The 16790-nt window shown below is 46.2% G+C and overlaps 1 protein-coding gene across 5 annotated transcripts in view; it reads left to right on the top strand.

The window, feature by feature from the left end:
• Positions 1-13799, top strand: part of LOC135897467 (solute carrier family 35 member G1-like) — a 49482-nt gene extending 35683 nt beyond the window's left edge. For all 5 annotated transcript variants that reach the window (XM_065426085.2, XM_065426087.2, XM_065426086.2 and 2 more), the window contains exons 2-6: positions 1155-1285; positions 8044-8237; positions 9290-9530; positions 10411-10613; positions 11325-13799. In XM_065426085.2, coding sequence (XP_065282157.2) covers positions 1213-1285; positions 8044-8237; positions 9290-9530; positions 10411-10613; positions 11325-11786 — 1173 coding nt within the window. In that variant the 5' untranslated portion in view covers positions 1155-1212 and the 3' untranslated portion in view covers positions 11787-13799. The remainder of the gene's footprint in view (positions 1-1154; positions 1286-8043; positions 8238-9289; positions 9531-10410; positions 10614-11324) is intronic.
• The last annotated feature ends 2991 nt before the right edge of the window (positions 13800-16790 follow it).

Below are 16790 nucleotides of genomic sequence, written 5' to 3'. Positions count from 1 at the left end.
GCTTTGGCCGGGTTAGGCTTATCGGGTTTGAATCTGGAATTTGACGTATCCAACTCAAATGATGCGTTGAGCTTTGTAATGTCAGTCTATGGCACAAGAGAGAGAGAGAGAGAGAGAGAGGGGGGGGGGAAGAAGTGCTTCATATTATTTGGTGCTACCGTTAAGCGACCCTTTAGAGTGTTTTTGTGGTGCTATGGTTATTAAATGGTAGCGTCACAACACAACCTTTACTGTTCTGTTTCTTTTTTTTATTTGCCGGCACCTTAGTGTTATTTTCAAGCAGTAACAAAGCGCCCTTGTCATACCTGGAGATTTTAGTTGTTAGTTTAAGCTGATACGGCTTCGAGGTCAGGTAGTTAGTCAAATTGGCTCTCATGTAATGTACCATCGGGACCCTTTAGGTACAAATGTAATTTCTTTTTAATTCAGGAAAGATTTAATTCACGCAAGAAAATGTTATTTTGCGCTTATTAAAAAAAAGTTTACCTCATACACAAATTGTATGAGACTGCCTACGGAGCTAAACTTTCTATTTTTCGACAAAGTACCTACAACGCAAGCCGATAGAGCTTCCAGGCCAGAAAGCCAGATTCAGGAAACCGGGTTGACGTTCGCGTGAGAAGTGCTATTTCATTATAAAAAAAAATGGCTGTGGCTTAGCTAAGGTTAAGCCCAGGATGCGAAGCATACTAGCCTTTATTTTAGTTGTTGAACCACTGTTTAGCCTGGTGAACTGCTGTTGCTTGGCTATATTTGGTTCGCGGCTAGACGAAGAAACAACTCATGCAGGCGAGCGCACGAGCTGAGACCCGGCCACGTAGCTACGCGGCCGCAAGCGAGCGCACGAGTTGAGCCTCCGCTTTTGCAGCTGTTATGACGTCATATGGTAGCTACGCGGCCGCGCAGCAAGGAAGAGCGTGGTTGTGCGGCTAGTATGCTTCGCATAAAAGGGGGGAGTACGAAAGCTGAGGAAATATGGCTCGGTTCGCAAGCGACGTCAGAGAGAGTATACCGTTTCCGTCACCGGTCTCGGCTCTTGACTCCTATACGGAGGCGAGTGGACGCGGAGAGATATTCAGGGAAGCGGCACTCGCGAAAGCGCGGGAGGCAAATGTCAAGAAAATGTCGCTGCGTCACACCGGTCGTTCACGCAGGACCCTGAATGACACCGGCGGAGCGGACGCCTGACGACAGCTGCGAATCGGCACCGCCATGACAGCTGGGGACAGCAAGGCAGGCGATGACGTCAGCGTCGAAGTGGCCGCGGCCAAGCTGGCTGCCGAAGGCAAGTTCACGGACGCGCGCCGCGACGGAAAGTAATCGCGCTGCGACTCAAAAACTTTGCGGTGACACGCAGATCTTTTGTGTTATTCTTGGTTTTTCTTTTTTTCATCACGCGTATTCTTTTTATTGTTTGCTAATACTTGGTATACGTGGCTTTCAATGCAGCTCTTCGGCGTGACGAATATTTCTTCGGCAAGATAAAAAACATAACTCAGAAAGAACGTCACAATTACATTTCGCCAATATTACTTTAATAGGATACATTTAATTTGATCGTTAAGAATAATAACTTCAGCCATGCACCACTTGCACAACGAAGACGGGCTAGTGCTGTTTATTCACAAGTCACTCCACGCAAAGCGCACATCTCATTTTTTACTTAGACAATTTTAATTAGACAAATGCGTAACACGTGCTTTCTTTTATTATTAGTTGTTTGTTCATCTCGGTTTTTACGCAAGTAATGTCCGCCGCTTTGAGTAATTCAGTTCATGGACTTCAATTATGCTGTCTGGCACGATTGATTCTTAAAAGATCTACATAACTTACAACAACACACCGTATACGTATATATAGCATATACTCGGATACTTCACGAGTCTAAACAACAGAATACTACAAAAAGAATAAAGCAGAAACTCCTCTGGGAGTTGTCTAAGTACGCTCTTGCTCATCTCCACGCATCCCGGTGTCAATATCGATGTTCTCAGACTTCATCAGACCAGTATAGACTACAGCACTGCGGCGACACCCAACTGCTGAGGACGGCGGCGCTAGGCGATTCGATGACGCTCGCAAACTACTGCAGGAGGCTGCGCCAGGTGGTGCTGATGACGTTCCTATGATTATAAGCCATTGTCGCTCTTGAGCGGTTTATCCATCCGCGTCGAACCGTTATCAACCGTGATTAACCGTACTCCGGCAGCAACTGCGTGTCTTTAGCGCTTTATCCATCCGCGTCGAGTCCTTATTAACCGTACTCCGGCGGTAGCTGCGTATGGTGCGGCCGCGCGGACCTTATCTTTAAAGCAATCACCTTACGTGACGGACGGACTATAGTTTCCGCGTTGGGTAGGCATAGAAATGCTCGCACATTTAAATCTTTCGTAACAACAGTCCGAGCAAAATAGGGCTTCTACTTTTTACCATATTAGGATGTTTTCATCTTCAAATGGCATTGACAGTCCTGTCACCGGTAGGTCGGTTCGATTTGCTTAGAAATTCGTCAATATTTTAAAATAAGCAATAGACGAAGTACCGAAACCGAAACGGGTAGCTGCTTAGTGTGACGTCAGGTCCTGCACCACCATAATGTAAACACGCAGAAAGCGTGCTAAGCACGCAGTACACGTGACGCTAACGCCAGAGAAGCGAGGCTGATGACGTCTCCTGACGACACAGGGAGCTTTTACAGAGTTTCCAAACTAGACAGCGGTGACTTAGGCGAGGATTTCAGTGGCAGTGGCGGTGTAGCCTCTCACGTATCAAACACAGGCTGGCCACTAAAAAGTCATGAGTCGGGCAACGCAACCTATCTTTAAAATTCACTTTCGGGAAAACTAAATGATGTGCAGCCATACTGCTTGGCACAGATAATCAGACTGCAACAGAAAACGTATATTCAAAATTTTATTAACATCAGTGGACATCGAAAAATCGCCGGAGTTGCCCTTAAACATGTAAAGACCAAAATGACAGTAGCGATAACACGCTCATACGAACAAGGCTTCCTCAGAAAAGATCCTACGCTGTATGTGCACGCACGTTATAACAGCACTGAACTATGCCACTGTTCTGAAAAAAAAAAAATTCATGGCTTTTGTTGGATGCAGTCCCAGTGATTCGCTTAAATAGAATGGCCTCCAATGTAGTGCTGTTAGTGACGAGTTTAGTCAGTGCCTTTGCGTCTCGTCATACGAGCGTTCTGAAAAGAGACAGTGTGTTTTCCTGGTTGCCCCATTCTGGGCACGTATATCTCTATGAACACAGGCACCGCAATTCACCTCAGTTATAGACAGTGCAGAATTACGCCCGTGTGTTTCCTTCGCAGCTGGCAATTTGTCGCCGGCCGGGCGCAGTTGGTGCGCAGATACATAGCACGCCCGCTCGCTGTCCGAGCCATGCACCGTTATAGGGCAACAAATACCATGCAGCTGCGAAGCTTGGCGAGCATCGCACGCACGCGTGCAGTAGAAAAACGCCGAGTTTCCGTGATGAAAAAAACAAATGCGAGCCAGAAAAAGAGACGTGCGAAATTAAACGAAAGCAACATGGGCCCAATATATATATATATATGGAAAGAGAGAAACGTGTATGCATGCGACGAGTATGGCAGATCGACCTGGCAGAGCTTTGCGGGGGGAATACGCCGCAGTTGCGACCCAGATTTAAGTGAAGATAAGAAAGAAAAAAAAAACGTGCCACAGCTGCATACTCGTACAGAATGTGTACTTTTCTGCAGCGGCACACTGAGCCGTTACTCGGCGATTCGCAGAGAACTGCAGTGGTATCATTAACCATTAAACTAACAAGGTCGCAACTACTGCGCAAATACTTTATTTTATTTTATTTTTTTCTCATTGGTTCATGTTGTTTTACTTTCCTCAAATGGGCATCGAAACGAGTTCGGAACCATTTCACAGCAAAATTGGAAACACACAGAGCGTCGAACGATATATTCATTTGCCAACTTAAGGAACATAATTCGAAAAAGAAAGCCAAGCCCTCAGTACATTATACAAAAAGAAAGATCTTAAACCACGCGACATTGAAAATAAAGAGTTTGAGAGTTGCGAAAAGCAAATACCCGGGAATTTCGTATAAAGGCCAACTTGGAGTGCGGCCAAGCGGCGAACACGAATATAACCACATATAAACGCACGACAATCATTATAATGCCCACTGAAAGAGGCTCAGACCACTTAGATGTCAAATGCACATAAGAGACGTGAAACGCGTTGTCTCAGGTCTACAGGTGTACCCGTGTCGCGTGTACATTGATGTCGTTTACGAAGTGCTTAATTCGGCGCAGTCATCGACAGACATTGGCGGTCGGCAGAGCAATAAATTCTATAGCGTGGACTCGGGACAATTTTTTTTTCGCGAGCTATAACTCGAAAACAATCTCAAAGTTTCATGCAGGCTGCTCCCACAAAGACGTATACGTGCACTTGCCACGTGCCCTTCGTGTCCCCGCGAAACGAAAGGGTCGCTTCCCCCATGACGTCACGACAAGTATCGAACGCAACTGGCTAGCGCACATATATACAGGTTGTCCAAGCTATATCATGCACGAAATTTTACAAAGACACAGATCATTTACGTCAATATTCAGAGCCTTGTTAAGAAACCGTCGGTATTTTAAGATTTCCTGACATCCGATTGTTTATTTAAAAGTAATTAGCTAACTTTTTATTAGTTGTGCTCGTTGCCAAGGTGACACTTGGGGAGTTGTAGAGAATCGCAAGAGGTGTCGAAACGGGGATGTTTCCGGCCAGATACACAACGCGTGTTCAGTGGCAAGCTGTTCATGCGCTACTCGGCCGATCAGCGACAATAACAGCACGGTTGTTTTTTTACGCGACGTGCCAAGAGATCTGAACTATTGCGCTTAAACGTCACGGAAACACGTACGCGGCCCTAAAGGGGCGATTCTCAGATGAACATCTTGCTTCCCCGCTGAGAACTGTTTCACGGCACTGATGTCCTATGCGCGCTAATTCTTCCGCAGAATCTTGAATGCACGCGGTTGCGTAGTCACGTGGTATCCTTCTTTCTTCTTTTTTTTTCTGACTGTTCTCTATTCGCCAAAAGCAAAAAATAAATGCGGGATGTGTACATTACTGGAAACGCATCCTTTCGACGTAGCTTATGATATTCTGTGACATCTTAATTGATATCTTGACAATTAGAACATATAGAAAGTTAGAAAAGTGATCTCAGTTAACTAATTGTATGTCCTAGACTAGAATAGTACTGCGGTTTCTCAAATGAACTCCGAACGACATGCGCATCTTATACAAGATGCAATTGTTCTTGCTGGCGCAGGACGATCCATGACGGCTGAGACACCCTACGTAGTTTGACAGCGGTGTCCCTGCCACCTCATCCTCGGTTTATCACTGAATGTCGGAGCCTATGAAACCTAACTTCTGCATAAAACACGTTTTCTTTTTTTTCGCAGTTTCTTTGATTCTCTGTAGTAAGTTGTATACGGGCCAGCGAGCCTTGCGCGCACAGTCATTGCCACTCGTCTTGTAAACAAATGACCGAGTGCACAAATTTGTGTACTCGCATGCGTATACAGCGTTAAATGTGTTTCCGCGCTTCGTTTATGTGTTCCGAACCCGTTGCAATGGCGTTGACTTCCCGGTTAAAGGGTTAATGCGACGCACAACGAATCATCCCGCCGGATGATGACGCCGGAGGTTCGGCATCTGCCATCGGCTGCAAAGAGCTTGTGGAAAATGCCAACTTAACATAAGAAAGAAAGAGAGAAGGGAAGTGAAAAAATAAACGAAGAAAGAGGAAGAGTAGTAACGAGAACAAAAGAAACTAAGAAGAGATAGTGAAAGACCGAAAGAAAGAAAAAGAGTTATCGGGTTATAGCGAACAAGCTAAATGTATACGAGCATTCTATTTGCTTTTGGTGAGCGATAACGCCATACACGTGTCAATTCCAGACTGTGCACTCAATACGTGATTTTACGCTTTGCTTATTCATTTCTTTTTAATATTTCTCGTAACGAGTCTCCACTTCCCGTCGGCCTTACCTTTTCTTTCTTTTTTTTACCGAGCGGCAAGGCATTTTTAAATCTAAGCGGGATATAATATCGCGCCCGCATATCGAGTCAGTAACGGAATTGCACAGCTTCCGTCGTGGCCTGAAAGCCACTACCATGTTTAAGTTGCAAAGAGGCGAAAAGGGAGAAAATGCTAAAAAGCCTTAAAAAAACACTTGCAGTCTGAAAAAGGCTCCGTCAATAACTTCATGAACGCGACAATCAGAAACGTTAACTGACGTTCGTGCCGTTCAAATTGTGCAACACGATTTCCAGCAAAGTAGGAACCCTTCAACTTTAAGCAAGCGAACAGCGCGAACGAACCGCCGCCACCGCTGCCGAAAGTTTCAAAATCGGCAATCAAGAACGCGAAGCGGGCGGCACTAAAAACCCCTTCGTAAAGTATCGACGCTCTCCGCCTCCGCCTTCACTCCTCCTCGTTTCTCCTCTCTTTCACGCTCCCTCCCCGACCGTGGCGCCGCCTACACTGCTCGAGCGTAATGACGGCGCCAACATGCGCTCCTCGCCACTCCGTAGACGCCAAGCAAAAATGGCGCTGATGCACGGCGCGAGGGCCCACGTGATGCTATTAGGCCAATAGCGACGCGGCGTCGGGCTCGGCCAGAGCACGCGAGGAGGAGGCGGCATTCTTCAAAGCGTGGCACTACTTTACGAAGTTTCAGGGGTTTTAGGCGGCGCTGTTGCATTTGGCGCTACCTGTGCTGTTCCTGAATAAAGCTGTCTAATCATTTCTCATGCTTACACATTTTCACTTTAAGATAACTTTAATAGACAGCTCAGAGCTACGTTTCCTCAGTAACATATATTTAGTCTTTTTTTCTTTACTTGCTCTTTAGGTACACTTTATGTAGCTTGCCCGCTTTGAGGGCCGCATGTCGCAGCATGCCGTGAATGTGGCGCCAGATTTGAACCGACGAACGTGCGCGCTTCAAAACGTGCGTAGCAAATCTTCGAAGAATGGGTTTCGGCGCGCTCCATGTGTAGTGCTGATTACGCTACAAGGGGTTTCACGTGCCCCGTCAACGCAGCCATCCCCTCACCTTTTCCGGATCACGCCGGCAACTTTCGCGCTGACAAATTTGACCGCTGAGCAGTGGGAAGGCGTCCTTCGCGACGGCACCTCCGAGGTCCGCCTGGCACTGATCCGGCGGGCCCGGGCCATCGCCGAAAAGGAGCCCCGGACTAAGAGCCCCTTCGAGATTTGCCCTTACATGTGAATAAAAATGTTTTCATTATCGTCAGCGTCGTCGAGTTCAACTTTCTTCCATCGCGCACAACGAACTCATCGCAAAAAAAGTTAATAAGCTTTCGTTATACATCTGGGTTAGGATATATCGAATTAGTTCATATACTAAACTTTTTTTTATCGCACGAACTTCATATACCCCGTTTATAAATAGCGGCCACATAGCTGCAGAAGCTTCGCGAATAGCGTGGCCATGGAAGTCACGCTCCGCGTTTCACACAATGCAGTGTTGTTCTTTAATTAATCTGCGGCGCTTTCTACGGAATAACTACTTCGTATGTTACAACTACGACTTGTGGACGCAGGCAGTCGGATTAAACGACGTATTATTTTTCGCGCCGTCGCGCTTCCAGTACGCGACAGACTACACGTTTTGGTCACGAGTGCTAGTAATTTACACTGTGGCCGCTGTTCGTATGCAGTGACGTCTCGTTCCGCTAGTTCAGCGTTAGGTGAGTCCATATCTGCAGCGCAATTCATCTAATAATTACGTCATAGTTTGCCGCCATAAAAGTACGAGGAGACCTAATGTTTCATTGAATTTCGTTTTTTTTACATATATCTGACGAACTTTTTTTTTATCTCTCTCTCTCTCTCTTCTATAATGCGAGCAACAAGAGCAGACTCTCGGTATATAGCCTTTGCTACGTGTTAAACAGAGTGCAGTTCGTCATAAACAGGGTTTGACCGTTGCTCCTTTCTTTCGCGCAGGCACCAATGGCGAAGCGATCAAGGATCCCAATGGCGGATCGGGCAAGGGCTCCGACGGGCTGCCGTACTTGCGGCGTCACAGCAGCGTCCACATGCTCGCCCAGGCAGCCTGGCGCGAGGCGGCCGGCATCACGGCTGCCCTGGGCACGGGACTCGCCATCAGCGTCGGAGGTCTGCTCATCGGACTCGTCGAGGTGAGCTTCCTGCGGCGCGCGAGATACGCGCATTCGCTGGCTGGAGGCCCGACCACACACATGAAGCCGGGCGAATAACAACAACAACAACTGAAGTACTATAGCGCCAAACAGACGACACGGGAAGAAGAGACACAGACGAGCGCTCGTCTGTGTCTCTTCTTCCCGTGTCGTCTGTTTGGCGCTATAGTACTTCAGTAATGCACCAACTAGCCCAACAAAAAGTTTTGCTGGAACAACAACAACAACAAAAGAAAAAGCTTGGAGAAAGGCACGACGAGGGTGACGATACCTTGCGAAAACGCAAGACAGGCTATGAGTGAAGGAGCGACGAGAAGCGTCGCAAGGAGAGAAGGCAGTTTTATATACAAAACAGATTTATGCTGCGTATATGTAGGTATTTTGGAGACTGCTTGCTTTTGCTACTGCTGCTGCTGCTGCTTGATCGCAAACATAAGCGAAAATTAAGGTACCTTAGAGCCAGACATTCAAAGACTACACTCTACCCTCTTGCAGGTTTTCTCCCTATTTTTCGTTTTCTTTTGATTAGAGTCGTTGAAAAAAAGATATACCACCGCATTTTAACGTGGTTCGGGCTAGACTTGACTCTTTGCTAAATATTTTATATCAAGAAAGTAAACGATCGACCCAATGAATGTATGAATGAATGTTCCGCATGCTGGTGCATTCCTCCGTTCATCGCCGTTGATCTGCTTTCCAGCGCCATGGTCGCTGGGTCCGCAACTTAACACTGCGAGCACATGTACCTAATTAATTAATTAATTAATTATGGGGTTTTACGTGCCAAAACCACTTTCTGATTATGAGGCACGGCGTAGTGGAGGGCTCCTTAAATTTCGATCACCTGGGGTTCTTTAACGTGCACCTAAATCTAAGTACACGGGTGTTTTCGCATTTCGCCCCCATCGATGCACATGTACCTGCGCTCGCAGATGTGTGTCATGCAGTCTGGAATTGGAAATTCGCACGCAGGACACCTATTCGCAACCGTTGGTATAACACCGTGGGATGCGTCCTTCACGTGACCGCAGGTGATACCTCCGCTGGCGGTGTCCGGACTGCGGTGCGTCTGCTCGGTGCTCTACCTGCTTCCCGTGATCGCCCTGTTCCGACCGCAGCTCCTGGCCGACAAGGGAAACCGCATAGGCCTCGCCGCCGTCTCCGTGGTGCTCGCGCTTAGAGCGCTCACCTTCACGCTGGGCAGCTCCACGCTGCCCCTGGCAGAGTTCTCGCTCCTCATCAACACCATGCCCGTCTTCGCGGCAATCTTCGGTAATTCTACACGTGCGAGGTTCGCATGGTTGCCGCCCTTTGGCCAGACCTGGCCTTTCAGCCAATAAACCACGTACGCGTCATATCATCGGGAATTAGAGCGTCCCTCGCAATAAATTTATTCGCTGCGTTAACAAAGGCAAGAGAGTGCCAGCTTTCTGTCAAGAATAAGATTGCTACACATTTGCCTATGCACTGTGGTTTCTGAATGTGTGAGCCCAAGTCTCTCTTAACATCCACATACTTGACAGGAGCAGATGCCCCGGCACGTGAGTTAGTGGAGGAATATGTATATGTAAAAAAAGAACACCCACAACATTTGTACGAGCGACACATATATGTCTGTGACGCTGCACAGCAATGGAGAGCTTTAGTTTAGGACACGCAAGCAGCTTGCATACGCAAGAACTAGGGGCGACGGTTCTGCGCATGCGCAGACACAGACGTAAAGGTCTGTGCATGCGCAGTACCATCATCCTAGTTCTTGCGTACGCAAGCCGCTTGCATCCCCTAAACTAATACTCTCCAATGAGCATGCATTTTTGCCATTCCATCTTCGTGGCCTAATTGGGGTGCACAAATGTATTTGCGCACGCTGGGACTTTCCTAATAAATATCTTTCCTATGAGTAAACATACAGTTGCGAGTGACGCTCTTTCCTGTCCGTGGCCTTACACTTCATGTTATTTCACGCCTCATTACGGTTGTAAATTCTACAATGACCAGTTGAGGCCACCCATGTTTAGCAGATATTTCTCTCATCTCTTGTATACGAGCCCGCTGAGGCCATAGTAAAGCACCCGACTCTGACACCATATAGTTCCAGAGTCATCCACAAGATGGCGTATCACGCAATAATCGCGGCGTGACTCACACCCAGGCTGCGCCATACTGGAGGAGCGCTGTGGGCCCCGCGAGATGACGGCCGGCCTGCTGGTGCTGGGCGGCATCCTGGTGGCCTTCCTGCCCACCTTGCTGCTGACGCCCGACGTGGGCACCTCCATATCGGGCATCGTCATCACGCTCGCCTGCGCAATCTTCCAGGCCATGGCGTTCGTCATACTGCGACGCCTATCTAGCCAGGCAAGTGTGTGCAACATGCTTCCGCTTAGAGGCAGCACTACAATGTCTAAACAACAGCACATTCCATCTCAGGAAGTCCGCGCAATATGCATGCATAGCGTCGTCAGCCAACTGCTGACGACGCAGTTGGCTGAGGAGGGCCTGCCGAAGCACGCTCCTTTGTTATCCGCCTGTCGCACACCTCGTGACAAAGCCTGAATGGAATTGCTTCGCAGCAGGATCGACAGTAGGCGAGTTCTCCTTCCTTCTCTGGAACAAGCATCCGGCTCAGTTTTCCTGGTGTTCTACTTCCGAGTGCAAATTATACAGGTCAGGGATTCATTTCCTTGCCGCACTCTGACAGCAATGTGAAAGAAACAAACACTTACCGAACTGTGAATGCGCGTCAAAGCTTCTTTCAGAATCCAAAGGCTTCCGTTACGGCCTCTCTCATGGCTTGGTATAGATACACGCGCTCATCCACGCTTTTGCCTCTACAGTGTATGTCCCACCCGCGTATACGCCTTCTTACATCTTTCTTTAGGTATTACCACACTACTCTCACCAATCCTTAATTCCTTCCTTCCACCCGTCGCTAACCGCACGAGAGTGAACGTGCACAAGCTTAAGCGCTATAACCTAGCCAGCATGGTTAAAATAGATGTGTGAAAGCCGGCCGTCGGCTGAAAAGTCACAAACAAACGCACGCGTGGCGCTATCCATCGCTCGCAGGTGTCGCCCATCACGGTTTCCTTGTGGACTTCCGTGGCCACCGTGGTGTTGTGCATTCCTCCGGCAGGGGCGCTGGGGCAGCTCCGGCACCTGGACACCGAGCCCCTGGACCTGGCCTACACTGCGGGCGCGGGCCTGACTGCGCTGCTGACGGCACTGCTCCCGACCATCGCGTGCACGTTGGCCGAGGCCGGCCGCGTGGCCATCGCCACCACGTCCAGCGTCGTCTTCTCGTTCGCTCTGCAGGCCGCCGTGCAGCTCAAGGCGCCCACGCCCTGGGCCCTCGTCGGCGCCGGTTTCATCGTGGCCGCTGTCGTGTGCTCGAACCTCAAGTGGGAACCTTCGGTCGACATCTTCGAGAAGCTAAAGCTCAAGGGCTCCGGTGAAAAGGACAAAGAACCGCTTTTCGCGGTCAAAGACTACGGAACAGTACCGTTGCCATCGTCCACCAAGTCGCCTTGATGCATACGAACCTCTTCAAGTGCATACTGACGGACAGGATGCCAGCAGGATATGCAGTGCAACGTTTGCGTTGTTCGCTGTTCGTTATTCTAAGCAAATGTCGCGGCGGCATGAATTGAAACGCGAACGGGAAGAAACAAATGGAGAACAAACTAACAGATGAAAGTGCAGCGTGACAACACTGAACACCCGGCTTCCCACATCCAAGCCTGAATCATGAGTAAACGTGAAGAAACGTTATTTGCATTTCAATTTATGTCGACCATGCAATTAATATATTCGGAATAGGTGGTGTTTAAACCATAGTGGTCATGTTTTTTTCCCACGCCTGCAATCGCTTTCTGTACAAGGAGTATGCAAAAGCATGGCCTTTGAGATTGGTTTCAGTTTCTAAGGGGTATGATGTGTCGTCTGCTACCAATTCGTCTAGGATCGTGGAACCTCAGCTGCTCACCTGTGCAAACGACTTGGAAGTTTAAGGGAAACAGAAAAGAAGATATACTGGTGAATTGATCTTTTAAACCCGGCGAAATCATGCCAATCGCAGTTGTCTGTCTCGCATGCACAGCCCAACATGTACAGAATTTATATTTGCTCATTTTTGTCGACTGCCAGACTAATGTGTGGCTGAAGGTTGCCTGCGGACCAGTTCGTTGCCTCCCTACAGAGGTTTCTTTTCGCAGCTCAAGAAAGTAGTACCAAAATTACTGCTAGCCACTGCTCATAGCCAGCATATAGCCAGGGACACCATTCAGACATTTCTGCTTGGCAAGTTCCTAAATGATGAACATATATACATAAATGTACAGTTTACCAACTTCCCTGGAGTTCTATAAGCTCTAGTCCTAAGGCTTGACATACATATAAATAACTCCACCAGCTGTGCTGTGGCAATACATGTTGCTTTTTCTACCAATCTATAGTCAACAACATACAGAATTTTCCAACGTCATATGTTCTGTACAGTGTACATCTAGCTTCAAATTTGAAAGGAGGAAAAGGAAGAAGAGGTTGGATGAAATTTATGACTTGTTCCTATTGTAGATGACCTTGCAATCGAAGAGAAGAAGAAGGAAAACACAGAAGAAAATGGTCTTTGTCCTGTACGCATCTACTCCTTTTCTGTATGCTATTTTGGCGCGTCATGAACAAGAACCTACATACTCACACAAATTTATGTGCTGCACCGATGCGGTGTCAGTTCTAGCACAAGCCTACTAGCTTAAAAGAAAGTATAAAGCGCGACCGGCTGTTCTGGACAACAGATGACTGACCTTTGCTTACTTGTGTTGGGGTGTTCAGCTGGACATGTACAGAAATAGCTGTCCAGTCACAATCATTTTTTTGGCCACGTGACCAAGATTTTCAAAAGAACAAAACGTTGGGTGACTAGCATAGCCGAATGTCTGTTTCATGCTGTTAATCATTCAATATGGGCAAGCTAGGCAAGTAGGGCAGTGAGCAGGCTTCGAGGATCATCAACCCTTTGTAAATCAGCCCTGACTCGGGACTTTCACGAACAGAACTACTGGAAAACTACTGTAACTCAAGCGATGATTTCACAAAGCAATAAATCAGCATGCCTATTTTGCCTGCTTTTAATTTCCCATCAGGTACAATCTACAGAATACCAGTACAGTTGACTCCCGCTAATTCGATCTCGGTTAATTAAACTTTTCGTGTGGTTAGAATGCACTGACAAGTCCCGGCCCATGCATTGATGGATATGGAAGAAAAACTGGTTTAGTTTGAACGCGAGAGCATGCTGCTTTGGTTAACTGAACCCCAACCGCACCCCTCATGCGCCCAGGAGTTCCTAACAGCTTGAAAAAACAATAAGTTCGCTACACTTTGCCTACTGCTTTGATAAACAACTGACTTGCCGTATGTCCTGGGCGATGCCTTTTTTGGGGATCTTGTCAGCCCTGTGACGGCGCTGGGGCCGGTGGGACACTGGCCAACAATGACATGTGCAGTTATTAGTTAGTTTCTGATTTGAAATAGACGACAGGCTACTTCAAGAAATAAAAGAGAAAAAAATATTGAATGCCTTAACTTTACCACAGTTACTTTATTTGACCTTTCGGATAATTCCACCACATTTAAGAAAACAGTCAAATTAACGGGAATCGTCTGCATCTGGTTTTCATGCAAAGTTGCACATTTATAACTTTGGCATTACGTGTTTTTAAAATTTTGTTTTTCATCAGGTTTTGTAAATACCTTGGAAGCCCAAACTGAGATTCTGCTACTATCATGTTTATGTTTCCTGACCTGCTCATTATATCAAGGCACCTATGACAGCTGTCCACCAGCATGCCTTGCCTGTGATTTTAATCTGGATAAAATGTTTGTGATGTATGCCAGCCCAGTATAGTATAAAGGTATATATATATTATTTTGTACGTGAAGCATCCACTGTAGAATGTGCAAATTACACCTGTGAGCGGAATTCTCAAATTACACATCCATATGCAAGTCTGGTTGCTAGAATGCATAAGTGTCAGTCAAACCAGGGTCCTTCTGTACGTTTCTACTGGTCCGGAAAGTTCTCCAAAAGATTCGTATAGGGACAGAAGGTGACACCAGAGGCACTGGTGTAAGTAGAACGGGATCAGTCTGCCGCACGAGATGGCAGACTTTTTATTTCAGCATGTTTGCCAAATGAACATGCAACTAGAAATTTAGGCAATATAATTTGGCGTGCTTAAATTATGCACGGTAGCGTTGTGTGATGGATGTGCCGCCCCCTCCACCCTCCATGTAGCATTTCTGACAAAAAAAATGTTTCAGTCAGCTGTCTATTTACTAAATTATCTAGTTATATTTGATTAGCTAGTTTAGTTAGGCAGGCTAGTTAATTAGTAAGTTAAGCTGGTGATCAGCTACATAATTAATATTGTTAATTATATTTTGCTAGTTAAGTCATTTATGGTGTTATATTTGGTTAGATAGGTTAGTTGTATAGTTTAGTAAATTGTTAGTTTATGTAATTAGTTTATAGTTACGTGGTTTGCTAGGTTAATATTTAGTTTAGTTAGGTAGTTAGTTAATTTGTAAGTTTAGTTAATTCATTAGTTTAGAGTTAGTAGGTTGCATAAAGTTATTAGCTATTACTTGATGACCAATACCATGTCACTTGACAAGGTTATTCTTTCAGCTCAGACAAGCAACCAACAAGGCCTTCAAAACCCTCCAAATGGCCATCTGCTTGCTTAAATCGCTCACATTGTCGCGACATAAAATTCACGACGCACTTTCACGAATAACGGCTTTAACATCAAAATGTTTTTTACACATTTGAACATGTTTTCAGTCAACTGTGAAGCCCCGAGTCTCTTACCGCTGAACAGGTAGCTTCCACTTGCCTCTTAGGTCCACGTTGGTAGGGGACCAAAACAATGATTTTGTTTCGCCGGTGCCCTGGCAAATGGCTCGACACACAGGCATACAAAAAATGTTAGATATTGTCGTTGTCATGAAGTATGCTGCAACAATACAAAGAGAAATGTACAGTGCAAAAATCGAAACATGAGCAGCTACAAAGAGGAATGCATGCCTTTATGCGTAATTACATAATAAAATGTGACATGCAATAATTCCGTAGCCACTGTCTAACAATGAAGTAGTCCCAAGTATACCTTTTTATGTGTGGATTAGGCCACCATTACAAATTCAGATGACCCTGGAAACGAAACAGTGCATTGCAGTAGTTTTGAAATTGTTTGCATTTCAATTTTTGAACCCTGTACAGCAATGGGGTGGCAATTTCGATGTTGTGTCGATAATATTCATATGCTGATAATCGCAGTCAACCCTTGCAAGAAATTCGTGTGTACACAAATAATGCCTGTAACATTTGTCCGGCATCTGCTCCAATGCGCTTCAACTAGTGCCAGCGTCATGCCCACGTGGCCGGTATATGAAATACTCCTATAGTGTTACATGGGAGTTTAATGATCAGATGCGAAGTATTGAAGGATCGTGGTTAAACTCTAAGAAACCACAAATTACTGGTGCAGCCTACCAAAAATCTGGGACGAAACGGAACACAAGGTACGTTTGATCATGTCCTTGTGTGCTTGCCTTATGTTCTCCATGTTCCTTCTATAGCTCGACTGTACATTGTACATTCGATTGGTCGCTTTTGAGCACTCTGGCGGCATGCTTATATTCACCAGGCCAAAATTGAGTGCTTAGAATGGATTTACCTAGTTCACTCAGTGGGCCACACTGCAGCTTAGGGCACTGCGAGGTGCTCTTATTGTCAAGCTGACAGTGCATCCAAGACCTGACAGACTTCTGGTCATGTGGCTCTTCTGACTGCTCTGAAAGCAGCTGAAAGTTTGGCTTGGGCAGGTTTTCTCCTGTGCCAGCTCCGAGAGGGTTTCGCATTGCTGCAAACCAAGTTGGAGCATCATAGGAACCAGTCAAGTGTACCATTAACCTGCTACTCAGTTTGGCCACCCTCTGCTGTAGCAAATTGTTGCACATCCCGTTATGGATACAATGCGCTGCGGGTGGCAGTAGGCAGCCATGATTAATTGAGCAATTTAAGAGGAGCCCGATAGTTCAGTTATACGAGAAATAAATTGTCACTTCGAAATCTGAATTCTAATGTTTAGTTCTATGTCGTTTTACTGTGTCCATTTGCTGCGACACAAAAAAAGCTTCGAGCCATGCGACTTGAATGCACTGCTATGCATAATGAGGCTTGCTTGTGAACTCACATGCAGAATAAGATAATTTAGCATGTTATCTGATGTTGTTAAACATAATAGGACTTTGTCATGCACAATCATTCCTGCTTAATCCAAATTGTGTAATGGAAACACATTCTAGTAAACTCAGTAACAAGGTAACTCTGATAAATGCATTTTGTAATTAAAACAAAACGTATGATTAATAAATATGGTGAATCATTGATTTCAATATTTGCAATAAAAGTTGTACATGTATGCAGAAATGCAGCTTATTGTCCTTAAAAATAATCATCTCCAATGC

This window comes from Dermacentor albipictus, chromosome 2, assembly GCF_038994185.2.
Source record: "Dermacentor albipictus isolate Rhodes 1998 colony chromosome 2, USDA_Dalb.pri_finalv2, whole genome shotgun sequence".
NCBI lineage: Eukaryota > Metazoa > Arthropoda > Arachnida > Ixodida > Ixodidae > Dermacentor > Dermacentor albipictus.
Note: the sequence above shows the minus strand (reverse complement) of the source record. Positions and strands in the feature narration are given on the sequence as shown.